The following is a 27,601-nucleotide window of genomic DNA, read 5'->3' as shown; positions in this document are numbered from 1 at the left end:
GATTTGTTAAGTGGGGTTATTGAAAAAAAGGATAAGTAGCCGGCTTCCATTTTGGCAGTATCCAGATAGTGGTAGGCCGACCATATTGGCTGTCCCTCCTCTCCGTGCGACACGGTGGAACTTATGAGCGGTACACATGAGAACACCTGCCCCACATTTTTTAAAGCCAGCGACAATGATTTACATATACAACAACCGTCATTGTGACACAGTATAAATCAAACAAGATCAAACGGTATTGGTATGAACAGGATGGGTCATCATAAGTTCCGACTCCGTGCATCACAAGGGGCACTTGACAATAATGTCACGACGCACGGGCTTGATCAGAATCCATGTCAGCGCCATGCACGGGGCACGGAGTAAAAGGGATCATACCTGCTAGGCAAGGACTTTTGGGGAAGACAGCATTTTGTATGGATACGGGGCTGGGATGTTCTCGTCAAGTAGGAAATACTGCTGCGCCTCTCTCGATCCACTGGCTCCATAGTCCTTCAACTCAGGGCTGACAGGGATCGGATCATACTTCGCCAGGAGCGCGCGGACCTTGGCTAGCGCGCCCACGCGCTTCGCGGGGGTGCTGAAGAGAATGTCGAAAATCCATTTGGGTTGGAAGACAATGGTGACGCCCCTGGCGTGGCGTGACCGACGGATCTGATGGGCGGGCGTCTGTATGACAGTGAAAAACGGCTCTCCGCCAAAGCAGAAACACCACTTGTCAGTGTCCATGTCGCGGGGGATGCTGTTTGGCCAGGGTTTGATGTCGCGCTGGGCAGCACCGTCGAGCATTTTCCAGAATAGATCGTTGTATTCCTCGATCGAGCGGGGGTTGTCGTTAATCTTGGCGAGGAGGACGAGGGATGTGTTGGGGCCGAGGGCGCGAGACTGAGGAAGGTAAACTTGAAGATTAGCGACAAGGTGGCGAATGTGGCGAGGGTCTGAGAGGTCGTCAGAATCAATGAACATGTAGAGTTGATCATCTGTCTTGAACCCCTTCGTCGCGTAGATGCACGGAAAGACAAGCTCCTCGTTCAATATAACATTGGTGTAGTTGTCGTAGGCTGCGCGCTGCCACGATCCTTCCCCGAAGCGTTCGTCGACCTGCGCTCTTCGAGAGAGTCAGTGATGATCCGATCAAAGGATTCGCCACTTCCCATACCTGGAGAACAGTCCTTCGTCTGGATTGACATGAGTTTTTTCGTGGTGACTGACAATTGTGTTCGACTATGAGGGTGATGAGCTTAACATGAGCACAGCGTTGTACCAGACTGGCCCTTACGCGAGTGAAGACGAATTTTCGAAGGCGAGGGAAGATGGCAAGGACAAGAGCGAAAATTGATGCCGGTACAATGTAGTTGGTCATAGTGTTGCAATCGGTAGGAGACGAGGATGAGGAGTTGGATTAGAAATGGAGAGACTGAGCTCACTTTTATACTGGAGATGGTCTCTGAGTTTGAAGTGTAGCAGTATAGTACAACATAACCATGCGAACGTCTGGGCTCTGGCGGAGGTGTCATGCAGTTCACTGACGCCTGGAACAGACCCCCCTCGGAGCATACTTGTCGGAACGAGGAGCCCCATGAAGAATTTTGACTTTGTGGTGAGAAGCGACACATGATCTCAATCAAGATCCTGATACTATAGATGTATATTCAACAACAAAACTATAAGTAAAAAATGCCCGGAGATTCGGTTTAACATGCCGCATACCTCTGAACGCATGGCCCGGCTCAGACGAACTCTACGACTATGGCACCTGAGCAGCCGGATGATTGCGCAGGAGCGACAGCCTGTGTCGCAATCGAACGTAATGCCTACAGACCATCGCAAATCAGCTAAAACGCTCATACTAAGCGTACGTACGAAACTTGCAATACCTGGATTTCATACTCGAAAATTCGGGATGAGGAGCTTGGCGTGAAACGAATATGCACGCCATCAATGATGCGTGTTTGGGTTGGTGTTTGGTTGTGCCGTAATTTCTCATCATACTATCGTATACTCTGGTGAAAAAATCTGTAAACACAAACTCATGAAAAGTTCCTTGTGCACCGCCCTCGCCATCCGAGGGAATGTTGGATTCCCACTGAGACGGCAGTCTGCTGGCATGCTGTACGGCACCATGACACAAGTCATCACAGTGACCAGTGACGCCTTTGAAGATGTAGAGAGCAATTTGTCGCTGATCCGATTTTCGAAAGTGTATTGAGCTCCAGAACAGGGAGATCACAAGGGCTAGGATGTACTCTCCAATGATGACTAACACAGAAGTTTGAGAAGGGGTCCTGGTCATGCACAGCATACGCTGCGGCGCGCGCTACTCGAGCCGCATGATTTGAGCGACCTGTCGAGGGTACGTGACGATGCCTCCTACGGATCATCGATCAGCGCTTAACACCGACCGAGGCGCTCTGGACAATGGCCGTCATTGACTTGAGCCGCCATGTCATAGCTGTGTGAGCAGGCACCATGTTCAGTAAGTTACCTTACCGCCTGCGAGATCATGTAATGAATCGGCTTATTCCAGATTTCAGCCTGGACGCCAAGGTTGAGAAGGAAGCACGAGCGTGGGAACTTCGGCAGACATCCTCGGTGGGGAGTGTTGATCGGCTGAGATTAAATGCAGAGATTTTGTGACCATCCTGACGAGCGCTTCCGCCGTTTGTTTCGACTCTGCAACTCCAATGGTTACTCCATCCATTTCTTCTCCGAAGGACTCCGGTGTGCACGCGCGTGATGAACCTCAAGTATGCATTTCAATCGTTTCCAAAGCATTTAACGTTCTAAAATTTGATTCCAGCGCAACAACGTTTTCACTTTTTTTGATCAATCAGAAGCTGCATAGTTAAATGCCCATCAGAGAAGACGAAGTCACATAGAAGGCCAGAACAAGTAACTTCGCGCCGGCTTCGAAAGCTCTCTACCTCGACCAACACAGACTAGACTTCATTGATGACACGGGTCACAAAGATCCTGATATCCGCCGCAAAGATCTCACGACTCAGAGCAGAAAGTTTGGAGTACGGCATCCCTGATAACTCTGAAATCTGGCCCTGATGGTTCTCCTTCTCCAGTAACGTTATGCGACGAGGAGCTGAGTTCCCGGCCATTTGTTGACAGTTTTTACGGCGTTCTGGCTCTTCATAGAGGTCTAAGGTCGAGACAGTGTTGAACTGAGCACCGCTGTCTACGGATCTGCTGCGATATTGCGATGGTCGGACGGCACCTGACACAATTCAGTCTCCGGAGTTGACACCATGAACTTCCGCTGGCGGTTGAATTCGTGCATTTGGGTGGGTTTGACTTATATAGATGCTTCCCACTTCTTTCTGCTTCCAAACTCGCACCCCCAGTTCACGAGGCGATATCTCACCTCTCCTCGGTGGTTCCCGACATGCACTTCTCTATCTCTCTGGGCACGCTTGGTTGTGCCCTCTCCTTCGCTCTTGGGGTCTCTTCTGAGGAGAACAAGCGTAATGACCAGCCATCTTTCAATTTGTACCAGGGCTCGGACTCCCAGGACTCCGTCTATAATGACCCTGCTTCCAATCTCCAGTATACCCTGTCTTCGGGAAATCCGTCAGTTATATTCTAATTTGACGTCTTGTTTCTAGCATTCTCACATAGTTATTCAGGTATCCGAACCCATTTATGTTTGATAGACTTGGTACGACCGGCCCTGTACTGTTGCAAGGCGTGAATCTGGTACCCATTTCCTACTTTCTTCGTGTCGTCGTCGCACATGTTAACATCTTGTAACTGATTCCAGATCGAGGAACTTGCCCACTTTGTCCGCGAAAGAGTGGTATGTTATTTTTGCAGATCTCTAATATAATCATAAATTAACATTGACACAATAGCCAGAGAGAACAGTTCATGCGAAAGGTGCAGGTGCACACGGATATTTTGAGGTGACTACAGACGTTGGCGCCAAATACAGCAGAGCGGATCTTTTCTCAGAGATCGGCAAACGGACATCGGTAACTGGGCGCTTCTCCACTATCGCCGGGAATCTTGGACAACCAGACAGTGTTAGGGACCTCCGCGGACTGGGTTTCAAGTATGTTATTGTACTACTATGACACGTTCTAGTTCTCACATATAGTCATCACCCAGGCTTCGTACTAACGAAGGAATTCTGGATTGGGTGCGCCTTCCTTTTTTTCAGTTTCTCCGTGTCTGAGATCGTGGCGCAGGTGTTTTTGAATCATCCAGTGTTCTGGATTCGTGATCCAACTAAATTTCCTCGTTCGTCCTCCCTTCGCATAGTTCGTTCTTATCTGCTCACGACTTGCTCGCAACTTTTGTCAGACTTCATTCGTTCGCAAAAGCGTAACCCTCAAACCCATCTTACTGATTATAATGTGTGTGTATTAAGTGCCCTTGTATTGCAAAGCATGACCCAGACTCCTTCTAGAATTTCTGGGATTTCCTATCGAACAATAATGAGACCATCTATCAGGTCATGCGGACGATGTCTGACTTGGGTACACCGTATGGATTCCGGTATGGGATATGTTCGATATATGTCCACTATGACTGACCGTGCTCGCTCATCAAGGCACATGAATGGGCATGCTGGAAACACTTTTCGTTTGGTGAAGGTATCATCTCAAGGTTTCTAGCTGTTCGTGTTCGTGCGTAGGCTAACACTGCCTCGAAATTTTAGGACGACAATACATGGAATTACGTCAAGTAAGTCACAATGATATGACAATGTCTGCACCTTCTGAAGAACTCCTCAACAGGATATCGGCATACACCGATCAGGGTATCAAGAACAATACGCAAGATGAGGCCGTTCGAGTCGCGGGCGAGAACTCAGACTTTGGAATCTCCGATCTCTTTGAAGCTATCGAGGCCGGCAACTACCCGTCGTGGACAATCTATTTCCAGGTGATGGATCCCAAGACTGCAGAGAAATTCAAATGTAGGCTTCTGCTTGGACAGTGTTCTGAGCCACTTTCTGACCGTGAATGTTTGACGATAGACAATATCTTTGACCTCACAAAGGAATGGCTTGTTGAAGATGTGCCGCTTCAAGAGGTTGGGCGTATAACATTTAACCAAAACCCGTTCGTAATATTGGCCTTCTATCTATATTGACCGATTATTTACCAGATGCCGATAGAACCAATTACTTCGCAGAAATCGAACAGATTGGCTTTGACCCGGCCCAGATGGTATGCAGTCATACGTCGATTTGTCTAATTCTCCGGATAATAATTTTAATTTAGCCACCTGGAATTGAACCCACCGAGGATCCTATGCTTCAAGCTCGGCTGTTTGCATACGGTGGTGCGTATGACGGTGCCTAAGTACACTTGGTCGGTGACGGCTCACTTTCTACGCAGATGCTCAGCGCTATCGTATCGGCATCAATCACAAGCAGCTGCCCATTAATGCTCCGATCAATCCAGTTGGTCTGTGATATTCACACTGCCTGATTTCCTTCGCTCCACACTGATCGCCACTCACTCCAGCTAACTTCCTTCGTGATGGGTTCATGAGCTTCAATAATCAAGGTTCAAGGCCAAACTACATGTCTACCATCGACCCGATCAATCTTGAGCAGAGACCCTATAATGACGACAATCATACCATATGGACAGGCGGTGCGGTCAAGTACGTCAGCCGGCCAACAGAGCTCGACTTTGAGCTGCCCAGAATCTTTGTGAGACCATCGTTTACCTCGCTCGCCATAATCCAGCTGGTCTGACATTGTGGCATGCACAGTGGAATCAACTTTCGGAGACTGACCAGGAGCACCTCATCTCCAATGTTGTGGGCCACCTCGGGCGTGCAACCAACGAGCGCATCAAGAGGAAACAGTGCGAGATCTTTGCCCACGTCAACGCAACCCTCGGTCAAAGGATCGCGAGTGGCGTGAACGTAACGTTATCATGAGCTGTATATATGTCGTTCGTTATTGATGATTTACCTGTGTATAGTACAGTTTCCACGATCTATTGCTTTGTCTTTCTCGTTCAATCATTTATTGTATTTACATATGCCTGCGATTGCCTCTTCTATACATGACATTCCATCCACTTGATACCAATCTCACATCTCACACACACTATTTCTTGACGACACAACGAGTTTGCCTGCACTCAATGCTACATAGGCACCCCAGTGATGTGTGTCCGCAGTGCATGAAAATAGACCCATGAGGATCGAACTTGTGGAGCGTCTGACGGTAAAAGATAAGCTGTGAGACAATCCTGGCGGCGTCGCTGCCAGAATCACTTACTTGGTCATGGTCATGGTTTTTGGACTCATCACCCGCAAAGTGCCATATGCGATTCGCCACGGTCACAGGGGTTTTTCGCGACCACCCCACACTATATTTGGGCCGCCACATGCTGCACGGTTGGCAAAGGGAACCCTCGGATGCGCCAGCCGCCGCGACGAGTCGCGCACGTCAAATCGTTCGGCGCTTGCTCCGCCTCCGGAGATGCATACGTTTTGCGTGGGTATACTCAGCGTCCCTTTCGCAAGTTCGGGGGTCGTCGGTGGCATTAAGTGCGCGCCTCAGGAGTAATCGCTTTTGTCCACCTCCCTCCGGTATCGGGGTTGCAGTCGTGGACGGGGCTTCTGAGACCCGTGAGCAGTCATACAAATATCAAAGGAGATACCAACACGTAGCGTTAACATCCTACGACTTCGAGCCTCAGGAAAAGTCGATGCGAATGCGGGTATTATTTGGAACAGATCGTTGCGAGCAGCATCACCATCGTGAACGTCAGTAAGAGACGGGCCCGAGAGCACGTCGGCCATTACTGTCTTTTTGAGATTCCGAAATAACGTTACGGACTTGCGGGCTTCGCGTGCTAGTTGCTCATTTCCTCGTCTTCTTCGATCCATCTGATCGAGGGCGGGGGTATATCTCGATAGACCGACAAATTGGACTTCGGTCGGCGGTAAATAACAATCGATCGAGGAGCTAATTATTCAAATACGACAACGCTCTGGGGCACATCATGGAGTGAGGGCAAACAATTACATTAAGGACGTCAGACGTTTGTGGACGGACCACAGCTATAAGTATCGATCAAGACCACTGCATCTTTTGGGCGGTCGAAACGGTTTTATTCCGGTCTGCCTCCCGCCCGCGCGTGCTATCAGGACTCGGGTCCGTCTCAGCGCCTGCACCATTGGCTATGTGCTGCACGATCTGACGTAGGGGTGATACCGACGCACGGATAGTTTTCAGGTTGTCGGTGTCAGAGACGAACGCGTCGAGCGTCGGCCGTGACGAGAAGCTCGAGCTCAAGCCCGGGCTTGTTGGTGGCAGACCTTCGACAGCGGGAGAGAAATGCATAGATGCAGGCATATGGAGCAGAGGGGTCATGGGGACCTGAGCAACAAAAATCATGAATAAATCTCGTTGAGCATGTTGATGTAGTGTAAGTACCGGCGTGGCTCTGATGGTCTGCTGCGCGTCCGCTGAAGACCAACGAAGGCCATCTAGGTCCGTAAACTCAGCTTGAACAGATTGAAATGAGTTCAATAAGGTGAGGCGCTGAGACTGAGAGAAGTAGAGTGAGCATGTGTGTGCTCAGGTCGACGTGACAAGTTATCAAGACTCACTTCGGTCATCACCAGCGCAGCCTCATCTTCTCTTTTCATCTGCTCCTCCGTCTCTAGCAGTCTCTGGACTCGCAGCAGTGCGCGTTCGGACAAGTTATTTACGGGCATGGAAGCTGTGCGCGGCCGACGATTCTTCGTGTGTTTTTGGGGCGAGATGAAGGAGGGAGAGCTAGGGAAAGTGGCGATGGACATGTCGGGATTCAGGAGCAGCGCGACGGAGAGAAAATGCAAGGAAGGATGCGAAAATGGCGGGGAGGGTGGCCATTACCTGTTGTATGTGGTCTTGGACTGACATCGCCGTCGCAGACAGCGCCCAGCTGAAACCGGACATTTTTGGGCTCCGACACGCTCCGATATCGGGAACCCACAGCTAGCCACAGCCGCACACTCCTACATACAACACCTCAAAAATTCGTATCGAAAAGGGAGCGCGCATTCAGCATCTTCGCGTCGCACTGAGTGGTCCAGGTGAGTTTCAACCTTTACACTCTTTTACTGAATGAAATCGCATCCCAGTCGTCTTGCCTGCACTCTGCGCGACTTTCATGAGCTACGCTGTTGCAAGTTCATCTGCGAGCGTGTGGCTCTCATCCCCGGTGGGTGGCTCTCGAAGAAGTCATCCACAGAACGCTATCATGGCGAGTCTTGTGCAATATCAATCTCTTCCGAGCTTATCGTCTCTATTACCGACGGTGTCCCAGCGCCTTGCTGATAAGAGATACGCTTCAACTAGATGCACCCGCCGGCAGATATCAGCCAAGAGTTCCTGAACTAGGTGTGCCGCCGGCTGGTGTGACCACCTACAATGAAGATCTGTTTCTGCCGCAGGGTCCGCTTGCAGTGCTACTTGTAAGCGCCTTGCTCTATTCAGACGTGCATCGCATGGATTGTATAGATCAAATCGCTGTCGTCATTACTTATTTTTATCATCATTCAAAATCAATGAATTCACATACCGCGCAGCCGCTTCGGCCAGTGGCGGCGAGCCCTACAACCGCTTCCCAAACCGCCCCCTCTATACCCCCTGCAACTGGATCGGTCGTCAATCTCCCTACGTCGTCATTGCTTCTGTGGCACTTTTGGAACTATTCCTTAAGTTCTTAAGGATGTGTTCGATTATAGAGGCCGTGAGAACCTCAGCCTGCGAACAGTTTATCTTTGGCATACTAAATTTGCTTCCAATAACGATTCGTGCACACCTTTTGAATACTTTCCCTTTGATCTCTAATTTCTTGTTCGAAGGTCGATTTTGCAAAATCTTGGTCTTTTTCATCGTTTATATAGCCGCATATACACATGCTAGGCCACAATGACATATCAGGATTGCTGATGACGAGTTCAAGCCTTTCTAAAGCTGATCATTCCCTCCCAGTACGTGTCAGGATTTGTACAGAAAGTATATAATACATCTTTTGATCGAAGACTGTGCGGCTCTGTGTAGAAAAACACAGGCACGATATACTGATTGAAATGCTTTTCGTCACTAGACACCGTCTCAAATGTTCAACGAGAACTTGAGCATGCTCCCCTATCGAAGGGTCTGGTGGCACGGTGAGCCCCTACTTATATTGAAGATTCTTGTTGAAGATGTCTCTGGATAGCATGCCTTTACCAGCATCGCGTTTCCATCATCTTCGACCCACCTCATCAAGGTTGTCCTTATTTTGTATTGCTACACAGCGGGCAAAGTACCATGTGTTCTCGAAAGTAGCGGAACATGGTGATTACATGGTGATTACATGGCTAACTTTTCTTTTTTGGGTAGGTTGGCCATGTAATCACCCTTTATCGGTTGATTCCATGCTGAACATATCCCGCGGTGTTATCACGGAAAGACGCGACGTCCTTTCCGAGTGACTTTGTGACTTCCCAACCGCTGCGCCTTCATCCACGTTCATCGTCTCTGCTAGGCATCTGTCACATGACGTGATCCACAAGCACCCGTACTGGAGCAATATCGATCTGGAGTCCAATAATATGTTTTTTATGTATACCTCTAAACATCTTTTCAATTCTCATCTCCAGGGTAGCATTAAACTGGAGAGTTCCATGCAATCGGAAGATCGCGCTCATAAGATACAGTACATCATAAGATACAGTACATCATAAGATACAGTACATGGTACGAACAGTACAAGAAGGAAGTTTCCTACGAAGTATTCCAATGAGTTCATTCAAATTGAGCTTGACGAAGCTGAACTCTCCCTGGCCTCCGCCATCGAAACCTCTGACGGCACAAACCGATGGTCTTTGATGATTCTCTCCACATCGGCTATCACTTCCCCGTTTTTGGAAAAGGGCCTTCACTCGGGTCGCAACGGATCGAATCTCGTCATGCACCTTATGCGGCGAATGCTCCGAATTGTAGGTGCACGCCTGCAACGCAAGATTGAACAGCTTGTTTGTCACGGGAGACGCAGGCCTGTCAATTTCTTTGCGAGTCTGCATTAGAAGGAAGAGGCTCTGCATGATAATCGTGAGGTCCACGATATAGCCCATCATGCCTCGCAAGATATTCGGTCAGTAGTAAATGCAGAGTAATCAACATGCCTTGAATGCCATTAGATGGACGCAATTCGAAACGTACGTCACTTCGAAAGCTTTGTATACCCACGCTGAATCTACAATGCTCACTGCATCGGGGATCGCGAAAGAAGCAGCAGGAGGAACGACTCCAGAGATAATGGCTGCGGCACCGGCGATCCCACTCAAAGACCTGTAAAAGCTTGAGCATGGGAACCATCGGAAAGTTCATCATGGATAAATATAGTATAATTTTTGGAAAATTCTACTTCGATCGTCCACGAGATGTATCTGGAGCTCGGACATCGCCTTAGCCTGCACCCGTAAGAATCTGTGCGTTCATTGATGAGCGAGGAAGATATATCGACTCGTGCTACTAGCTACACACCATCTCAGGATCATATAGCCCCCAGATCCTTTGCGTAAATTAGGCAGTGAGGATATGCAGGTTAGAGTATTTACTGTACGATGTCCCGATGAACCACTTTGAGCCACTTGTCCAGCGATCTTCCTAAAACCTGGAAGCTCGTCGAGAGTCCTCACCAGTACCCTTCTCAAAAGGTTATCATGAAGAAAGGACAACACAAGGGAATACTCACTTCGCTTTCCGACCCTATGGAGAGGGCATCCACTTGTCAGGAACGATGTGATTACGCGCATGTACAAAGCACTCACTCGATCGAAGCATCTATCTTCAAGTCCACGCTCTTCTGCTGAGTGGATGTCACCATGCAAATCTTCGTCGGGGACGGGAGGTATGAGACTTTCCACCAATGTGTCGTACTCATTGAACACCGCAAAGATGGGAACTATGCCGCACTGTTATTCGAATTCAGTCAGAATTACATGAACAAAGGCTAACTACCACGAGCTTTGAGCTGGATGATCATTTCGTCGGCGATTTCGAGAAGACTGCCGCCGTACGTAGGGACTGCGGTGCAAAGCCTGAAACCGCATCAACGGGCAGCATGGAGGGACGGAGCCCGACTCTCAAACCGGATTGCGTGTAGTTTGTCCTTGATATCCGTCATTCGGCTGCGCTTGTAGATAAAATTCAAAACAAGCTCCAAGGTCCCAGCATCACCATGGGAGGACCCCTGCGAGTCGTGCAGGATGAGACGTGGGTCTTGGGGAGAAGTTGTCTCATCTTCGATGTCGGATACGACAGCTGTGCGACCATGCTCCACGACCTCGAGTGTGTAATTCAGTATACGGCAACGAACGTAGCTGTCCTGTGAGCAGCTCTGAGTTTCTCACCGTATGCTCAGCCCCAAAGATCGCGTTGATTAGACGAGATTTCCCAAAACCGCTCTCTTGGGACAGGTCTGTAGGATCTCGTCGACAGTAGACTTGAGCTCCTGCTCGAATCTGGTTTGATTTTGAGACATGATAGAGTGGAGTCCAGTACTGGTGTTCTGAAGTCGTGAAGTGTAAAGTGGTTCCTGATTTTGCAATCAACAAGGCGGTGATGATTGAAGAGCGCTCGAGCTATAAATAAATGCGTGATGACAGGCAGAAACGGTTGCGACACACGTTGATACCGAACTGTCCTACGTCCCATCCGCAGGCGTTCCCCAACCCCAGCCTCCCTTGTTATTTTGTGTCACACCCCATCATGGACGTCTCGCCGAAGGAGATCAGAGAATTGTGCCCGCGTTCTCGGGTGTTAATCGTGGATAGACGGAACGCTGGGAAGACGACGGTTCTTGAGAAGATGACAGGGAGCGCGGCTAGGGTCAAGCCAGAGATCTGAGATGAGCAGGGAAGATTGATGGTATGTGCTCTCCTTCATCACGTGTCATGCGGCGGTCATCAGCTCGGTATCCCAGCACAATCCAGCGCTCCTCAAGCCAGGAATCGAGGTGCGTCTGATGGTCATGGGTTCACGACTGCCCTCACCGAACGTGGACATCTCACCGTCTACTTCCAATATAGCAGGGAATGAGCAGAAAAAGTTATGGCTCGTGGTATGTTCTGAGGCTCGTGCACTTTGTGCGTGCGAATGAGCCCTAGCGAAAGGGCTTCATAATGATCATCGACGATTGTGTTTAGAGGAAGGAGAGTATCGGACTAGTATCGGCGCATGCTAGCACGTAGTGTGTGTCGGGGTCGGCAGAGAGTTGTAGAAAGCCAATGAGCACCCAACGAACAGAGAGGGCCTCGTCGGCGCTCGCAGAAGAGGCCTTTTCTTTGACGACAGCTACGTGAGTCTGTTCTCACAGAGAATGGCCTGAAGATTCATTTGCAGTCACGAAGTGTCGATCGTTGGTCTACACGATGAACGTGGAGGCTGCTTGAGGCATAGAGAAAGCGGTGCCAGGACAGACGAGCGTGCATCGCACAGTGGAGGCATGGATCAGGGGACGGCCGGTGCAAGCGAAAGGGAGCGGCTTGCACGCTGATGATGACCGGTCCGGAAGGGTTAGAAGAGCACAAGCCGATGACACAAAGACGGCCAAAGTGAAGTGACGAGGGAGGACGACCCTTCCTGCTCGCGTCGTGGAGGCTGATGCGTTGATGACGACCCTGGGAAATGTTGTTCGAGGAACAAGGACTGCCCGATTCAGAGCAGCCCGAGAAGGTGTCGCCGCCTTTCACAGCGCTTCCCTCTCACTCGGAGTCATCGTCGACGTCAACGTCGATGGCTGATGTGTCATGGCACGTTGAAGAGGGCCCTCACTAGACATCTCGCATCACAAGCCCACATCGCCGAGCTCCTCGCATCTTCGAGCGTTGGAAACTGTTCTACGGACAACGATCAAATCCACCTTGCTGTGCGAATGCGTCGTCTCGACGACCACGCAGTAGAGACACATTCAGGAAGGAGAGTCCGAGAAGAGGTAATGCAACGACGCGTATTCCATGATCATTTCCTGCCTCCTCTCCTAATTGATACCTGTTACGCAACAAGGAGATGATCATCGGAAGGTGTCTGCCATCTAGGCAAGAGCCGATTGCATCTGCTGCCTCGTGCAACGAGAGTCGGGGCAGCCAAACATCGATGTCTTGAAATAAGATTCTGACCTGTATTCACGATAGACGTACCTACTCTATTTCCTCTGTCCCCGCACAAATTCAAGCGCATATATACCTCCATGGGCACGCAGAATCTGATCGCGCACGCTGACGCTTGAGATGCCGCTCATTTGCCACTTTCACGACCTCATAGCCCTGCCGTGTTGCGCGCCCGACTCTACACGCTCTGGCCTTCACACTTGCCCACCGCTCCTCGTCGTCGCATAGATATGACCTGAGGCGCCGCTTCTGCGCCCCGCATTGAGCTTGGCGAGAGATAGGCCGGCGGCTATGTGTTTTGCGATACAATACATCCTGAAGGAGGAAACGGAGACGCGGAACGCACTTGAGGCCTGAGGGACACTGAATGCCACGCGAATACGAAGGCTTTTGTGTCTCCTTAACTTGTACTTAGCCCGGACCCTGATCTGGAGGTATCCAAACGATTCGATGGCAAGGATGAGAGCTGTGTTTCAGATACGAACCGGTTCGAAGCCGAAGAGGGGCTCTTGCAGGATGGGGCGATCGGGGATTGAGAGAGTGTGTGCTGCGCAGACCGCGCGCACGCCGACTGGCATGTAAGAATGTAAACGTCCAGTATGACAAGTAGGAGCAGTCCACGCGTTCACGTTGGCGTCTCCCTCTGCTATTTCATGAGCCTTGCCTTGATATTAACAACCACTGTAGTCCAGCACTTCCTGCGCAACTGGCGTGGGCCCTCGCAGGGCCGAGTCTTTGCGGAATGATGGACAAGCTTAAAGTGCATATTCGCTGTCGGGCACGGCCAATCAAGTGACGGCGAGACTAGTTACGCGGTCGGAGTGTGTGATCCCGAGCTGTCGGACGCGAGTGCGTGGGATGAGAAGGGAAGCCTGGGTAACGAAGAACGACACGCCTGAGCAGGATGGAGAGTCGCACGGGAAAAGGGTGGATGGACCTGGTGACCGCTGATGGGGCCGCGCTTGGCGCTTGCGAGCGGGGGGACCTCGAGCTGGAGGGCGGGGAGCTGGAGGAGGACGGGGGACAGGTCGTGTTGGCCGTATTGCTCTGGGGTCGCGATGTGGTAGTAGACAGGACGATGTATTCCGGCGAGCACGGGAGAGAGAAATGGTGACGCAGGCTGGGGATGGAGAGCGATAAGCGCGCGGAGTGCTGTAAGTGGGCGAGGGGGAGCGATCCACTCGAGCGTGGCGAGGGGATCGACGATGGCGCAGGACCGGGTGTCGCGTCGTCTGAGCCGGCGTCGCGCTGGGAGGGCACACGGCGGACGCAGCGGGCGTCCGGGCACATCGGGAAGTGAGGGACCTGTTCTGGATCGTGGGGGATCTGCGCGGCGGTCCCATTCTTGACGCAGTCGTCAGTACACCCAAAACGGACGTCCACGTACCCCACACTGGGCCGCGGCCGTGTTCGGGCGCATCCAATATTACCATCGTTTTCAGCCCCGAGCCAGTACCACCGTGGGTACTGGTCCTGGTGTGGGCAAGGGCGACAGGAGGTGCCTGGGGCGCGAGCACGTCGGCGATCAGCGTGTCGGAGAGGAACGAAGGGGAAAAGCACAGGGAAGCAACGTCGCGTCACACTCCTCCACACTCCAACTTTGACGAGCGAGGTGGTGGCCGCGACGATGGCTTGCGAAGGTGAGTGCGGGGTACCCAGGCGGACATCGAGATCTGCGCCTTGGGATACGATTGCTCTCGGGCCATATCAGGCGTTTGGACTTACTGGGGCCGAGGTATAGCTGAGGAGCAGAGTGCTTCGTTGTGTTTCGTGCTTGCATTTGTTCCAGGTTTCAATCGCTCATCTTGCGCTTCCCTGATGCCAGCTCTCCCAGAGCGGAGACTGCCAACCCTGACATATCACCTGGCCCGCCAAACTCCTTCCGTCGCGCGCGTCGACCCCAGTGCACTCCTCCGTCCGCCTGCCCACCTCGGCCCCGCTCTCCTCAGATCTGCCTCTCCGCATCCTAGATCAGTCTTGCGACCGGTGGCCCTCGCATGGCTGTGCTGTCACTTAAATTTGGGAGCTTCACCTCCGCGTGCACCTTGCGGTTCCAGCGTGGCACTTCCGCGATCGGCTCGGAGAGACGTAGATCGAGCAGGAGGTGAAAATCATGTAAGAGTGGATTCGGTGGAGGCTCATGGAGGAGGGCAGGTTTTGTGAAGCGATCGTGGAAGAGATGGCAGAACGGGTGCATGTCCTTCTCTTCTATCCCCATTTTCTAGGCCTCCTTCCTCTGATTCGTCCATTGTTTCTCGATATCTTGACACTTTGCCGCCGCGCATCCATGGATGGCTGGCAGGCTTCTCATCATATCGGGACGCTTTCCTCGAGCTGTACGACGCACTCGTGCCTCGGCTACTCTGCAGACGTAGATCATACGACCTGTACCGCCCATGCGAAGCTCTCGTCATCGAAACTTTCAATGGACTGTCGTGTTCCTGAAGGTCAACACACGTCCATCGGCCAACGTACGTCCATCTTCTCTCCTTGCTTCCTCTCTACCTTGCACAGTCCATACTGCGTACCGATTGAATTCCACTACCCGCACAGCCATGTCCCATCGTCGCACGTACTGATTGTCCCCTTCTCGATGCCCAAGTGATTCCGCCATTACACGGCAGCAGAGATCAACCTCTTGCGGTTCGGGTGGTGCCTTGCGTGCGCAACGACGCTCGTCGAGAGATACCCCGTTGGCTCGACGTGCGCACTCGCCCAGGACGTCGCGGCTCAGTAAGAAGGTGCGCCGTTCGGTCCTCTTTTTCTTTTCTTCTTTTGTTTACCCCTCCCCTGCTCAAGAAAGGATCACTCACCGCCTGGAGATCTCGTTGTAACAGTGCTACCGAACAGGCGTGTTTCCCTCGTCCTCTCGCTGCTACCTTGTTTTGTCCGGCTGTACGCCCGGCTTTGAGGCCGATGGATGTTTGTTTGTTGCGTTTTGTTCGTGATTCTTCTTTCTTTATTTTCTCCATAACAATTCACAACTCTACCGAATTTGGTATATTTGCTTTATCTTTTCACTCCTCGTAATCATGGAATGGAGTTGATATACTTTCATCTTCCTTAGCAGCCGCGTGTACGCCCATGATAGGATCGTGGGAGAAGGAGCGCGAATGCCAATACCAGCCGATTGGCGTCCAGAATTAGGTGCCGCTCGTCAGTCCCGAGCACCGCGACACTTGATTCATGACGGTTCGTGTGCCCGCGCACCTTTATACCCTCGTTCAGATTTTTTTTCTTGATCTGATCAATGGTCTCACAGTTTCCCGCTGCCTCCACCAGACTTACTATGAGCATCGGGGTCTGTCCACGGCGTGCGACCCATAGCAGCTTCGCACGAGATGTTTTTTTCTCATTCGTGATCATTCGCTCAGCGCTGCTCATCAGCCGCATCGCCTTTTCAACGATTAAACACTCTGGGGACAGCAGAACCGGGGCCACATCCAGATGATAGCGCGGGGGGGAGGGGGCAAGGAGGAGCGCTGAGAGATCGGGGCTGCAGCATTCACGTGACTATGCACGCGAGCGTCGAGCGTGCGTCTACGAGATTGGTCGGGTTCATTGTGAGCGCATGCCGATCGGCGACGAGTACTGCCATATTCTGTCTTGATTTTACTCTTCCTCGTCTTTTTCCTCTTCCCTTTCTCCCTGCAGTACAGGGGATCTATGAGTTCGCTTTCCGTAGTATGTTTTTGACTCGACCTCTAGGATGCCGATCTCTCACGGACTTACTTTGCACACAGCGCCCTGCTCAGCAGTGGATTGACTTGCTGTACCCATCTCGGCCCGGTATTTTGATAGGTCGACTTGTTCCTCAGGTGAAGCAGGTGTTCTTTCGTGTGTTTGATCCTCTTAGCTTATATCTCCTCAAAACCCCATCCGTTCTTTTGTAGAATATAAATATAAGCGGTCGGATTGGTGAGACATGGTCATTTCCCACAGCGTTCCATGGCTTTCGAGTTCTGCCGTCTCGAGCAGTTCTACGCGAGCTGGCTCGTATTCGTCCGCTTTGCTCAAGAGGTGGAAGTCGAGGGAGGCTGTCATCTTCCACCGTGATGTATTCGGGTCTATCGAAGCCAGGATCTCAGAGGCCACGCTTTATGTGGACCTTTTGCATCATGCTGGCATATGCTCAACCTCGAGGAAGCAATGTGCAGCGCGGCCTAGTTAAGATGAAGTGGGTGGCGATTGAAGTTGCAACGCATCCGCCAGTGGGAATAGAACGGACGATTGTCGTGAGATTGGGACGCCATTTCATATAATCCGATACCAACGCAGTGGTACCACGAGGCGATCGCACATACAGATTCATGAACAGTGAGTGACGATCTCGGTGCTTCCAAGCAGTCCGCTGACCTTGCTATTTTTTCTCGCTGAATTAGGAAACTAATATCGAGATGAAACGCCCCTCCGATGGATTGCACTCGCGCACCCTCCACAAGCGGCCCATCTTCGCGCTCTGCGATGTCTGCCTTATCCTTCAATCGCTCATGCTTCTTCGCGCCCTCGTTACCGGTTCTGATAACAGAGATAAACCATACAAGGATGATGGCTTGCCTAGCGATGTGGGAGGCTCGCGGGCGTCATTAGTATGCTGCATATCAGCTAGTTGCTGCAGATGATGTTTCTTGGACCGTCTTTGCTCCGATTCATTCGCGGTCCGTCAACGTGTCAGCCTCGAGCACTGTGGCACCCGATGTCGACACGAAAGCGCTCGTGCTCTCGTAACTCCGTCATTTTATTCAGGTGTTTTTTGTCCTCTCACCATCTCAAATTCACGCTCATGCTTCAGGCGCATGTGCATAGATGCACCGTGTCTTTCGCGCCTTACGATCTTCGACGACCTCGCGCAAGAGTCCATCACGCTCTGCTGCAATTCCCTCCGTGCCGTTTCCTGGATGATCGTAAACACACGCACTTTTCGTTTCCTACGATCGTTACCCGTGCTTGGTCGTGGTGCGTGTTGGATGACCACTAGTACTTACACTTGTTTGGCTGCACGGACAATGACTTGCGACACATGCTCACCACGGTCTGCTCACGCACATTCCGCTCCAATTCCGAGATCATCAAGCTCAGATAGTGGGTGGCACACAATTCTTGCTCGAATTGGCATAGTCACACCTGGAGAGAAAGGGCCGGCGCGGTGATTTGGCCAATGGGAGTGGATGTGATCTGCTCGGAATTGTATTCCGCTATCCCATGACTCATTTGCCATTCAGACGCGCAGGAATATCAGATCAACTATGTGCATGGTGATCCTAGTCGACTCCCTATTTTTGGTCCACTTTGCGCGATATCGACAAGATCATGCGCGCATGTGAAGGTGTTGTAGACAACCTGCCTCTACCCTTTTGTGACGCCTTTTTTTTTGCACGGGGATGACTGTCTCAATATTAGGCCTAGCGTCTCTGGAATGGAATCAATCATGGCCATCGATCCCGCTGTACAGACGAGCTTCAAGTATGCTCGGCCGTGGGCAGGATGCATGCAGGTGTGTTGAGAGGGAGCGTTGGTGTACATGATAGCTGAGAAGCTGGCCAAGTGGCATCGAAAACATGCGGTGCTTATTCGCCAATTTTCCCTTTTTAGGTTAGGAGGTTCCATGTTGCTGTCGTATGGGCGGTTATCACTCATGCGTAAATACTAAATAGACCTTTGGTCAGAACTTGGGTTCCGATCAAACATGAGGTACACGTTGAATATCTCTCCAAAACGATATATAGTGTCGCTATCGGTTGCTTGTCTTCACAACGCTCCACAATTCGGTCGTCCATCATACAAATCTTGACCGATATTCCTCAGTCTACCACAGCATTATGGAGAATTCAATCTTGATCTCTCAACGAAGGTGAGTGCTCGGTCATTATTCTTCCAGCCGTTAGTCAGTTCCCCTGAGACTCATGTTTAGGAGCATTGAATATGAGCTTGTTTCACCACGCACAGATATGCATGAGACGCAAATCTCTATGGAGCAGAAGCGGAGCATATGCAAATGTAATGCGATGGGAAGAAACCTTGTTGTCTGCATTGATGGCACGTCGAATCAGTTCGGTCAAAAGGTCCCAATATTCCTCAATTGTTTTGCGTAGAACAGGGTTCAGATACCATTTTATTTTTTCTAGAACACCAACGTCATCGAGCTGTATAGAAATCTGGTCAAAGACAATATGCAGGCCACGTTCTACAACAGTGGGATCGGGACATACGCCAAACCTTCCTGGAAATCCTGGAGCTACTGGAAGCAAGTAATAGATCACAAGGTTGACCTCGCCATTGCTTGGTGAATGAAATTTCTTATCGTTCTCCCTCGTTGCCATAGGTTCTGCCACTGACCTTTTATCGCACGCTAGGAATTTTGAAAACATTGTCATCGATGCATATCGATGGCTTTCGAATAAATATGTCGACGGAGATCGTATTTTCTTGTTCGGTAGCAATCTTTATCGCAACACGCGCGGACATCTTGCTCATTATGTTTAGGTTTCTCACGAGGGGCCTACCAAGTCCGTGCTCTGTCTGCAATGATTGACAAGGCAAGGACTTTTAAGGTGCCATCCTATCTTTCCAAATCATCTGACTGACGCTGCCGTCTAGGTGGGACTAATCCACGAAGGCAACGAGGGCCAAATCCGATTGTATGTGATGCAGTCGAGTAGATTATGTAGTCCCAGGCTTGACCTTTACCACAGCGCGTACGAGCTCTATGCCGATCTGGGATCAAAAAAGGAACAGCAAGCATCGTCAGATATCATAGATGCTATATCTATTCAAACAACCATTGATCAGGGCGCACGACCGCCGGACATGGCTGAAATGTTCAAGAAAACATTTTCCAGAGATGTTTGGGTTCATTTTGTGGGCGCTTGGTAGGTATCATACCATGATCCATCTTTGACTACCATCTGAACGCAACTTCCAAGGGATACTGTGTCGTCTGTGGGGGTTATACGAGAGAGAAATCTTCCTGGCACAACTGATGGAATGCAACACGTCTGCTTCTTCCGCCACGCTCTTGCGCTGGACGAGCGTCGCGTCAAATTTCTTCCGGAGTATGCGTGGGGTGGGGTGGCGAGGCAATCGACTCGACTCGTCGAAGGGAAGCATACCGAACAACGCTCGGATCTTCTTGCACATACAAAAGAAGTATGGTTTGCTGGAACACATTCTGATATGTCAGTCGAGTGCTCCGCTATCATTGCACGTCATCTAATAATCTTCGATATCAACAGAGGCGGTGGCAACGTCTCAAATCCCAACATGGACCGTGGCAAGCCTCCTTTGCGATGGATGTATCGAGAAGCGCAGTCTGCTGGACTCCGCTTGAAGGATACTGACCTAAAATTGGAGTGGGCTACATTGGGCGTCATCAACGAGTCGCTTACGTGGGTCTGGCAGCTTTTTGAATGCTTCCCTATCAAACAGCTATCCTACAAAGATGCAGAAAGCACCATGACCTCGTGCGTGATATTCCACTCCTACGCAATTCACAGAGCTTCGTCTTTAAACATGGTCTCTTAGCTTCCATCTAGGGAAAGGACGCCGAATTCAACCTGGTCAGAAAATCCATCCATCGGTGATCTTTTCTGATGGCTACAGCCCGAAAGCGATTCTTCAAACAACCAACGGCCCACTTCACAATTGGATCCGTCTCTTCCAGTCAGATAGAACAGCCTCTAGTGATTTCGACAACCTCTGGTCATGGGTGGAATCAGATCTATCCGATATTGCACGGTCGATTATTCGAGATATCGATGGTTTAACGACAGACCCACTTCCAGCGAAACGCTTAAAACAAATTATATCCACTGGTAAGTTTTTGCTGCGAAGAATCGTGGTGTTGATCAAGATATTGAGTATTCATCCATTAGACGAGGGTGTCGCAGCCATCCGTCAATGTCCAAATGCCGTTGAATCCTTATCATTAGCGTGGCGTAATCTTGGATATGATCAATCCATTGAATTGGTCCAACCATTTCGATCCGTGATTCTGGCAGCTCTGCAGAAGATGGATCCGACCACTGATTTCAGTGAATCACTGCGCTTGCAGACAGCTTTGGGGATCACTACTCTTGTGATATCTTCGAATGGGATACTCGCTTCGGGTTTTCTGGACGGAACCATCCGAATCTGGGATGCGATCACTGGCCGTATGAAGCAGGAAATCAAACCGGGACATGCTGCCTCTGTCACCTCGATCGATTTTTCTCTCGATGGGAAGAAAATTGTTTCTGGGTCCGGAGATCGGACGGTCAAAGTTTGGGACATCACGACTGGCGAAACTTCCGAAAACTTAGTAATAAAGCACAAAACCCGGGTTACCTGCGTCGCGTTTACTAGGAACGACCCTTCATCTGTGGTTTCAGCTTCTTTAGATCAGACTGTGCGATCCCGGAATATAGCATCTGGGGGCACTAGAGAAGTGCCGTTGGAGGAGTTCACAGCTATCGATTCCTTTGCATTTTCGCACGACGGAATTCTCGCCGCTTCAGGTTCTTCAGGTCGGACGATCCGAGTCTGGAATGTACAGACAGGGAAGGCTATGAGTCAACCATTCGAAGGTCACACTGGCTCCGTCAACTGCATTGCATTCTCTCCTGATGGGAAGCGCCTTGGGTCAGGTGCTGGGGATGGAACTGTACGTGTCTGGGATATAGCAACAGGGTATTCTAGCAGGCCATTCGAAGGACATTCCAACTCAGTCACCTCGATATCGTTCTCGACTGATGGCAGGCATGTCATTTCCGGTTCCATGGACCGGACTATCCGAGTCTGGGAGATAGATATCCGATCTGGTAAAGCCATTGGCACTCTCTTCGCAGGGCATAACAGCTCAGTGACCTCTGTCGCATTCTCACCGGATGGAAAGCACTTCATATCTGGGAGTTTGGATGGCAGTATTAGAATTTGGTATGCTCACCCCTTTCGAGGACACGAAGGGCCTATTCACTGCGTTGCGTATTCGCCGGATGGGACGCGCGTAGCCTCTGGTTCATATGATAGAACAATCCGAGTCTGGAATTCAGTCACTGGCGAAGCCATCGGGGAGCCATTCGTAGGACACGAAGGAATTGTTGGGACCATCGCATTTTCTCCAGACAAGAGACACATTGCTTCGGGCGGACAAGATAGGAAAGTTCTAATCTGGGATGTGGAAACCGGGAAACTCGTCAGGGAGTTATTCCGAGGGCAAGAATATCCTATCCGCTCGGTCGCCTTTTCTCCAGACGGGAAGCACGTTGTTGCAGGTTCATATGACAGAACCATCCGAGTCTGGGATGCGTCAACTGGCGACTCTATTGGAAACCCGTTCCAAGGACATGAATTACCAGTCTACGCTGTTGCATATCTCCCAGATGGAAAGAGAATCGTTTCTAGCTCTGGAGACGGAACGATTCGAGTTTGGGATGCGAAGACAGGCAAAGCCAAAGGGAACCCGTTTCGAGGACACAAGCAAATCGTCACATCCGTTGCGGTCTCGCCAGATGGAAAGCATGTCATCTCGGGTTCGGTCGATAACACAATCCGAGTTTGGGATGCGATGACAGGTGAAGTCAAGAAGGTATTGGAAGGGCACAAGGGGCCTGTCGCATCCGTCGCGCATTCTCCAGATGGGAAATTCATGGTTTCGGGTTCATGGGATTTGACGATTCGAATTTGGGATATGAAGACTGGAGAAGTGATTGGAAAGCCATTGAAAGGCCACGGTGGGCGAATTGCATCCGTTGCAGTTTCGCCCGATGGACTCCATGTCGTGGCGGGGTCTGAGAATGGAGCTCTTAGTACGTGGGATCTTGCAGGATTAACTGACTCGTCTTCGAGTGGATGGCAGCCTCATTCCTTTCCATCTTTACGGCCAATTACCACTGGGTTAACAAACAACTCGCCCAGACATATTTCCGAGAACGTTGAGGTATAGTGTATGTATGCAGCTGATGCTTGGTTAATCCACCTCAGACTCATTGTGATGATGTAAATAATGGCTTGGACATTTTGCAAATGCCGCACCGTGTATTGAATCGAGGGGCACAAGGATAAGATGTTGAGCCTGCTACATTATTCATATAACCGAGCTAGAATATGAGACCATGATAACAAAGGACCGCGCTGGAGTTGGCAGATTTATATTGTAGCGCGCAGGTACGTGGTACGAAGGGTGATCTCTCATCATCGAACTAGTCCCTGATGCTGACCAAGCAGCAACCTTTGAATTCGGGGGCCATTATGAGGGACCACATCAGGAATCTGACTGCCGAGACCTAGCTTTTGCTAGGTCCACTGGAGCTAGAAATGTCTAGAGATAGCTAGTGATGACTCAATATCTTGGTGTCAGTCTGTGTAGATAATCCAAGCTCAATCCTTTCCAAAATGGGATAGTGACTCTAGTCAAGTCTTGCAAGACAAGGCAGATGTCTCTCAAGACATCACTATCTATGACCAGAGACAGTTCTAGGATTATTAGCTATCTTGTAAGACAATAGTGAGCACAATGAAAAGCATGGAATATCTTGCTTATCACTACTCTTTACTCAATTTAATGCTGTTACGAACTGCTCATTTGGTAACCCCAAGAGTAGGAGGTTCTTCCCTAGGTCGCTCGTGGAGGAAGAGTGGAACAATGGTCTCGACTGTACGCATAGCACAGGAGCCAGATGTGTATTGTAGTATAGGCAATAGGGGTGAGGAAAATAGTGTGAAGACTACCCTAAAATAAAGCTCTGTATGTGAGAATACAGAGAGAACAAAGACTTTGGTTTGAAGACCACAGTAAAACAAAGTGTGTGCAATAGGAAGACTGCACAGTATGAAGACTGTGGTTTGAAGACCACAGTAAAACAAAGAGAATAGACTAAAGAATGTTAGCCTATTCTATGGGCCTTTTATACTACTTTAGGAAAGGGTGTGAGAATTCTGTATATGTATCTTATGAGTATTCTCTAAGTTATCTCTCTTAGAATAACTACTCTTGCTTCTCTGCTTGTCTCCTTCCAACCAAGAGGACAAGGAGCTCCATGCCTGTGTGTGAGTAGTTTGTAAGGCAGGAAAGGATGCCCGCTGCAACAGGCTCATAATACTCAACTAGTAATGGGTGATCCACTGGGAGTGGATGACCAAAGATAATATCTGTACTGTTAAGCCACTAGGCTTATCACGTGCACTTGTTGCACTAAGAAGGGTTCCCTGGGCTAATCGTGATAGTGATAGCCCAATGTATAAAGACGACCAATCACCTTCAGGCTTGTCCTCAAATAGATGGAGGAGGTGCTGGTTAACCAAATGTCATTGTTCATCTGGTATGAACAAGTCTTTTCTGATGCAACAGATGACTTCAGAGGGGTCCTAACAAATGACTCAATAGGCAGCAAGTCCTTGATATATTGTGGGTGGTAGAGGATAATAAGAGCTTTGAGACGAGTCCAGTGCTTTGTCAGACTAAGTATGGTTCTATGGATCTGGCAGAGTTCACAAAGCATGGGCTGAAGGGGCCAGACACCGGGTGCAGTGTAGAGATCAAGATGTATACAAAGTGAACAAGCTGATCTTCTAAGAAGCTCAGCTTCCCTATATATAGTACAGGCTATTTAGAGTAGGATGGTGATGAGCATGCACCTGTGCTAGGGTCCAAGGGAGGTATTCAGGAAGCCCTGGAGAGATACCAAACAGCGCTAGACAAGTACCGAAGATGCCAACTTTTACCGAATATGGTTGGTCCCTACCCAACCGACGACAAGCCACCAAAGGACATTTGGTAGCACTTGGGTCAGTTCACCCACACTTTACATACTTACCATGACCACATAGGAGTGTTATGATAAGTGTTGATGAGATCAGAGCCAGTAGTCCATATTGGTTGATGTCCTCCATGAGTTGGTTGGTTCTTATTGCTTATCTTCCCAACTTCCACATGGTCGGTCAAATGCTGATGAGCATGCACCCATGCTAGGGTCCGAGGGAGGTATTCAGGAAGCTTTGGGAGATACTAAACAGCGCTCGACAAGTACCAAAGACGCCGACTTTTACTGAACATGGTCAGTTCTGGCCCAACCAATGACAAGCCACCGAAGAATGTTTGGCAGCACTTGGGTTAGTTTGCCCACACTTTATGTACTTACCATAACCACACAGGAGTGTTACGATAGGTGTTTACGAGATCGGAGCCAGTATTCTGTATCAGCCGATGTCCTCCATGAGTCGGTTGGTCCTTATCGCTTATCTTTCCGGCTCCCACATGGTCAGTCAAAACGCGATCTTGCACCATTACTTGGCCACCCTGGTCGTACGATACCTCTTCTTTATTTTCATTGGTTTGCCAATGCCTGTTCCATCAACCTACACTTAGGCAACAGATCCCAAATGTTCGGGATTCCGCCATTGCTGATTAACTTTTACCTTATCACCTTCGGAACCCATATGGACATCTCACCTACCTTCTTATCTTCTCTGATCACTAAGGCTTGGCACTTATTTGATATTTACTCTCATTTTCTTGTTTAATATTTTACTTAGGGGCTCTGTTTACTATAAAAACCTACATACAACTCTGGAATAAACCAGCTTTTGCACCCTACAGTTCAGAGCTCATTTGCACTCGTCTCAACCATCGAAATCATCTTCATCAACACCCGAAAACTTGTCATCTTTGTCGTTCGGCCTTGTTCGCATTTGTACTCATCTTTCCACCCATACCCCTCGTCCTCCCTCGTATATTGTCAGAGTCCCATGTGGCTCTTTAAGCACATAGTTGTCAGCCGCGACACTACCTCCTTGTTACCAACCAAATTGCCAACACGACTGACCAAATTGCCAACATGACCAACCAAATGTTTGGTCGGTGTTTGGTGCAGTCCCGAAACCATTCGGGCGCTATAATCTCACACTCCTCGCTGCTTCTCAAGTGCACCATCTATTTCTAAAGTCCTCACTAATGATTCCTTGTGTATCAGATACTAGCTCCAGCACCCCGCATTAAAGATTGTTTTGGTGTTGTGCTTGGCACTTAGAGCCACCTCTAGCGTATCAATGGACATATGGTCTGTGCTTCTAAACACTAAGTAATTCGCAGCCATTGTTTGTACTCTGTGGCTCTTTGATGTAACCATATATAGTAAGTATATCAAATGTCTGTCTGCAGCAATATCAAATGGAACTCAATCACGATCGACATCTGTAACCATAACAAGAAGGGGATCATAGTATCATTAGCATTTATATGTCAGCATGCAAATGGTAGTCAGCCCAAGTCCAAGTCATGTGCATAGCTCATGACCATGTCCTAAGTCACATGCCTTCCCTTCTGTCCACGTGCCCAGCACTTGTTAGGATGCAGTCCTAGCATGTACCTTCATATATGCCTCAGGTCATGAGGCCACCTGGTAATTGTGATGGTCCTATCAGTATAAACTGCTATAAAGGCCCAATAAGTCATGATCATAACAGATGCCTTCAAAAGAAAAGGGTGAAACTATGATAATACATCTGTATTAGCTCTGGATTATATCTAATAATGTCTCAAAGTATCTAAAAGTGTTAATAGCATCTAAAAGTATCTAATTTCCTAATTAGGAGCAACACATTGTGAGCATTGGATTGAATTTCCAAATTGGGAACCACTTCTTTCTGTGGCTAAAAAGATAGTTTCTAATTTCATAATATTAGTACTAATTCTATACCAGAAAGTCTTTAATTAGTAGTAAGAAATAGTAAGTACTATTACTCTATCAGTGAGAAGGTAAAGATGTGACATATTCTATGCTGTTTTAGCATATTACTCTCCTTCATGTATGCCTGTACCATTATCTTGTAGCTCTTTTATTGGATTTCCAGTTACTTTTACAAGGGATGTAGAAAGAGAGGAATGTGTATTGATGCTCCAAGATCAAGCGCCAGTATCACCACGGCCTCGAAGGCTTCCTGTAGATTGTACCATTTGCACGCCTGCGGTACAAACACAGCGACTTGATTGAGCGTCCACCAATTCGCAATCTGTGGACCATGGGAGACTACTCATCCTCCAGAGCATCCAAGCGTGATTTCTTGGCAATGCTCCAGAGAGCACCGCTGGAGGCACCCTAGGTGATTCGTCTGTATAAGTGGGAGTGGCTCGTATCTCATCCATTGTACAACACATCTTGAATGGCTGGCGTGTGCAATCAATCACCAGCTACACCGAGGGAGAAAAGAGGTGTCTTCTGTAAGGAGCAGGCGGAGGCAGATCCGAAAACGACGGTACTTGTGCTGAGGGATATTTATGCAGACTTTTGGGCTACAATCAAAGGGATGCAGATGTCGTCTTTAGGGGGGGGGGGGTGTCTGACAGCTTTTGATCGATTTCCATCTTGCTGTCCTGGATGTGACGATTGATTTATGGCCTTTGACTTATACTCTGTTTCAACTAGGTCTGCTCAGTCTCAAATTGAAGTACCCTCTTTATTTCCTCAGTTCGACACGCTCGAGAAATTGTCCATAGCCC

At 49.5% G+C, this 27,601-nt stretch overlaps 11 protein-coding genes across 11 annotated transcripts; 6 read left to right on the top strand and 5 right to left on the bottom strand.

Moving 5' to 3' along the window:
* Nucleotides 1-125: 125 nt before the first annotated feature.
* On the bottom strand, nt 126-1,389 carry HETIRDRAFT_387686 (uncharacterized protein). The gene is made up of 4 exons (XM_009551293.1): nt 1,280-1,389; nt 1,160-1,224; nt 379-1,108; nt 126-321 (listed from the first exon to the last, which is right to left on the bottom strand). Exons 1-3 carry the CDS (start codon nt 1,361-1,363, stop codon nt 382-384), a joined length of 876 nt encoding a protein of 291 aa, XP_009549588.1. The 5' UTR covers nt 1,364-1,389; the 3' UTR covers nt 126-321; nt 379-381.
* A 1,959-nt stretch (nt 1,390-3,348) lies between these two features.
* Nucleotides 3,349-5,907, top strand: HETIRDRAFT_64639 (catalase; the record flags this gene model as incomplete). The annotated part of the gene is made up of 17 exons (XM_009550530.1): nt 3,349-3,579; nt 3,636-3,705; nt 3,770-3,805; nt 3,861-4,060; nt 4,117-4,147; nt 4,197-4,248; nt 4,312-4,364; nt 4,418-4,506; nt 4,562-4,604; nt 4,670-4,695; nt 4,749-4,930; nt 4,991-5,075; nt 5,132-5,183; nt 5,238-5,298; nt 5,355-5,423; nt 5,484-5,674; nt 5,737-5,907. Exons 1-17 carry the CDS (start codon nt 3,395-3,397, stop codon nt 5,905-5,907), a joined length of 1,596 nt encoding a protein of 531 aa, XP_009548825.1. The 5' UTR covers nt 3,349-3,394.
* A 1,147-nt stretch (nt 5,908-7,054) lies between these two features.
* On the bottom strand, nt 7,055-7,785 carry HETIRDRAFT_104602 (uncharacterized protein; the record flags this gene model as incomplete). The annotated part of the gene is made up of 3 exons (XM_009551292.1): nt 7,055-7,360; nt 7,418-7,531; nt 7,594-7,785. The coding sequence occupies 3 exons, from the start codon at nt 7,783-7,785 to the stop codon at nt 7,055-7,057; spliced, it is 612 nt and encodes a 203-aa protein (XP_009549587.1).
* A 353-nt stretch (nt 7,786-8,138) lies between these two features.
* HETIRDRAFT_172912 (uncharacterized protein) lies at nt 8,139-8,363 on the top strand (the record flags this gene model as incomplete). The annotated part of the gene is made up of 1 exon (XM_009551291.1): nt 8,139-8,363. The coding sequence occupies one exon, from the start codon at nt 8,139-8,141 to the stop codon at nt 8,361-8,363; it is 225 nt and encodes a 74-aa protein (XP_009549586.1).
* Nucleotides 8,364-10,973: 2,610 nt separating this feature from the next.
* On the bottom strand, nt 10,974-11,504 carry HETIRDRAFT_453780 (uncharacterized protein; the record flags this gene model as incomplete). Its single annotated transcript, XM_009551290.1, has 3 exons — nt 10,974-11,061; nt 11,113-11,348; nt 11,424-11,504. 3 exons carry the CDS (start codon nt 11,502-11,504, stop codon nt 10,974-10,976), a joined length of 405 nt encoding a protein of 134 aa, XP_009549585.1.
* Nucleotides 11,505-13,939: 2,435 nt separating this feature from the next.
* HETIRDRAFT_453779 (uncharacterized protein) lies at nt 13,940-15,349 on the bottom strand (the record flags this gene model as incomplete). Its single annotated transcript, XM_009551289.1, has 3 exons — nt 13,940-14,475; nt 14,519-14,633; nt 15,164-15,349. 3 exons carry the CDS (start codon nt 15,347-15,349, stop codon nt 13,940-13,942), a joined length of 837 nt encoding a protein of 278 aa, XP_009549584.1.
* Nucleotides 15,350-15,496: 147 nt separating this feature from the next.
* On the bottom strand, nt 15,497-17,290 carry HETIRDRAFT_411040 (uncharacterized protein). Its single transcript, XM_009551288.1, has 6 exons — nt 17,025-17,290; nt 16,875-16,949; nt 16,394-16,815; nt 15,931-16,323; nt 15,685-15,872; nt 15,497-15,602 (listed from the first exon to the last, which is right to left on the bottom strand). The coding sequence occupies exons 4-6, from the start codon at nt 16,101-16,103 to the stop codon at nt 15,580-15,582; spliced, it is 384 nt and encodes a 127-aa protein (XP_009549583.1). The 5' UTR covers nt 16,104-16,323; nt 16,394-16,815; nt 16,875-16,949; nt 17,025-17,290; the 3' UTR covers nt 15,497-15,579.
* Nucleotides 15,497-18,160, top strand: HETIRDRAFT_441320 (uncharacterized protein). Its single transcript, XM_009551285.1, has 8 exons — nt 15,497-15,602; nt 15,685-15,872; nt 15,931-16,323; nt 16,394-16,815; nt 16,875-16,949; nt 17,025-17,448; nt 17,514-17,877; nt 17,938-18,160. Exons 4-6 carry the CDS (start codon nt 16,798-16,800, stop codon nt 17,391-17,393), a joined length of 462 nt encoding a protein of 153 aa, XP_009549580.1. The 5' UTR covers nt 15,497-15,602; nt 15,685-15,872; nt 15,931-16,323; nt 16,394-16,797; the 3' UTR covers nt 17,394-17,448; nt 17,514-17,877; nt 17,938-18,160.
* HETIRDRAFT_411039 (uncharacterized protein) lies at nt 17,241-18,160 on the top strand. Its single transcript, XM_009551287.1, has 3 exons — nt 17,241-17,448; nt 17,514-17,877; nt 17,938-18,160. The coding sequence occupies exon 2, from the start codon at nt 17,529-17,531 to the stop codon at nt 17,751-17,753; it is 225 nt and encodes a 74-aa protein (XP_009549582.1). The 5' UTR covers nt 17,241-17,448; nt 17,514-17,528; the 3' UTR covers nt 17,754-17,877; nt 17,938-18,160.
* On the top strand, nt 17,245-18,160 carry HETIRDRAFT_435719 (uncharacterized protein). The gene is made up of 3 exons (XM_009551286.1): nt 17,245-17,448; nt 17,514-17,877; nt 17,938-18,160. Exons 2-3 carry the CDS (start codon nt 17,750-17,752, stop codon nt 18,107-18,109), a joined length of 300 nt encoding a protein of 99 aa, XP_009549581.1. The 5' UTR covers nt 17,245-17,448; nt 17,514-17,749; the 3' UTR covers nt 18,110-18,160.
* A 790-nt stretch (nt 18,161-18,950) lies between these two features.
* On the top strand, nt 18,951-23,050 carry HETIRDRAFT_172906 (uncharacterized protein; the record flags this gene model as incomplete). Its single annotated transcript, XM_009551284.1, has 10 exons — nt 18,951-18,982; nt 19,043-19,193; nt 19,257-19,414; nt 19,485-19,564; nt 19,615-19,682; nt 19,729-20,000; nt 20,055-20,306; nt 20,364-20,591; nt 20,653-20,942; nt 21,003-23,050. The coding sequence occupies 10 exons, from the start codon at nt 18,951-18,953 to the stop codon at nt 23,048-23,050; spliced, it is 3,579 nt and encodes a 1,192-aa protein (XP_009549579.1).
* Between the last annotated feature and the right edge of the window lie 4,551 nt (nt 23,051-27,601).

The sequence above is a fragment of the Heterobasidion irregulare genome, assembly GCF_000320585.1.
Source record: "Heterobasidion irregulare TC 32-1 unplaced genomic scaffold scaffold_08, whole genome shotgun sequence".
NCBI classification, from domain to species: domain Eukaryota; kingdom Fungi; phylum Basidiomycota; class Agaricomycetes; order Russulales; family Bondarzewiaceae; genus Heterobasidion; species Heterobasidion irregulare.
This window is presented reverse-complemented; position numbering and strand designations above follow the sequence as displayed.

Coding starts and splice junctions, on each gene's coding strand:
- HETIRDRAFT_387686 (XM_009551293.1), bottom strand. CDS start 1,363: ATGACCAACTACATTGTACCGGCATCAATTTTCGCTCTTGTCCTTGCC. Junction 1,225..1,279: donor GAAAATTCGTCTTCACTCGC/GTAAGGGCCAGT, acceptor TCACCCTCATAG/TCGAACACAATTGTCAGTCA. Junction 1,109..1,159: donor GACGAAGGACTGTTCTCCAG/GTATGGGAAGTG, acceptor ACTCTCTCGAAG/AGCGCAGGTCGACGAACGCT.
- HETIRDRAFT_411040 (XM_009551288.1), bottom strand. CDS start 16,103: ATGGAGAAAATAAAGAAAGAAGAATCACGAACAAAACGCAACAAACAA. Junction 15,873..15,930: donor CAGGCGGTGAGTGATCCTTT/CTTGAGCAGGGG, acceptor CGAACGGCGCAC/CTTCTTACTGAGCCGCGACG. Junction 15,603..15,684: donor CGTGCGACGATGGGACATGG/CTGTGCGGGTAG, acceptor AGATGGACGTAC/GTTGGCCGATGGACGTGTGT.
- HETIRDRAFT_441320 (XM_009551285.1), top strand. Junction 16,950..17,024: donor TAGGTCGACTTGTTCCTCAG/GTGAAGCAGGTG, acceptor GTTCTTTTGTAG/AATATAAATATAAGCGGTCG.
- HETIRDRAFT_411039 (XM_009551287.1), top strand. CDS start 17,529: ATGAAACGCCCCTCCGATGGATTGCACTCGCGCACCCTCCACAAGCGG.
- HETIRDRAFT_435719 (XM_009551286.1), top strand. CDS start 17,750: ATGATGTTTCTTGGACCGTCTTTGCTCCGATTCATTCGCGGTCCGTCA. Junction 17,878..17,937: donor AACTCCGTCATTTTATTCAG/GTGTTTTTTGTC, acceptor GCATGTGCATAG/ATGCACCGTGTCTTTCGCGC.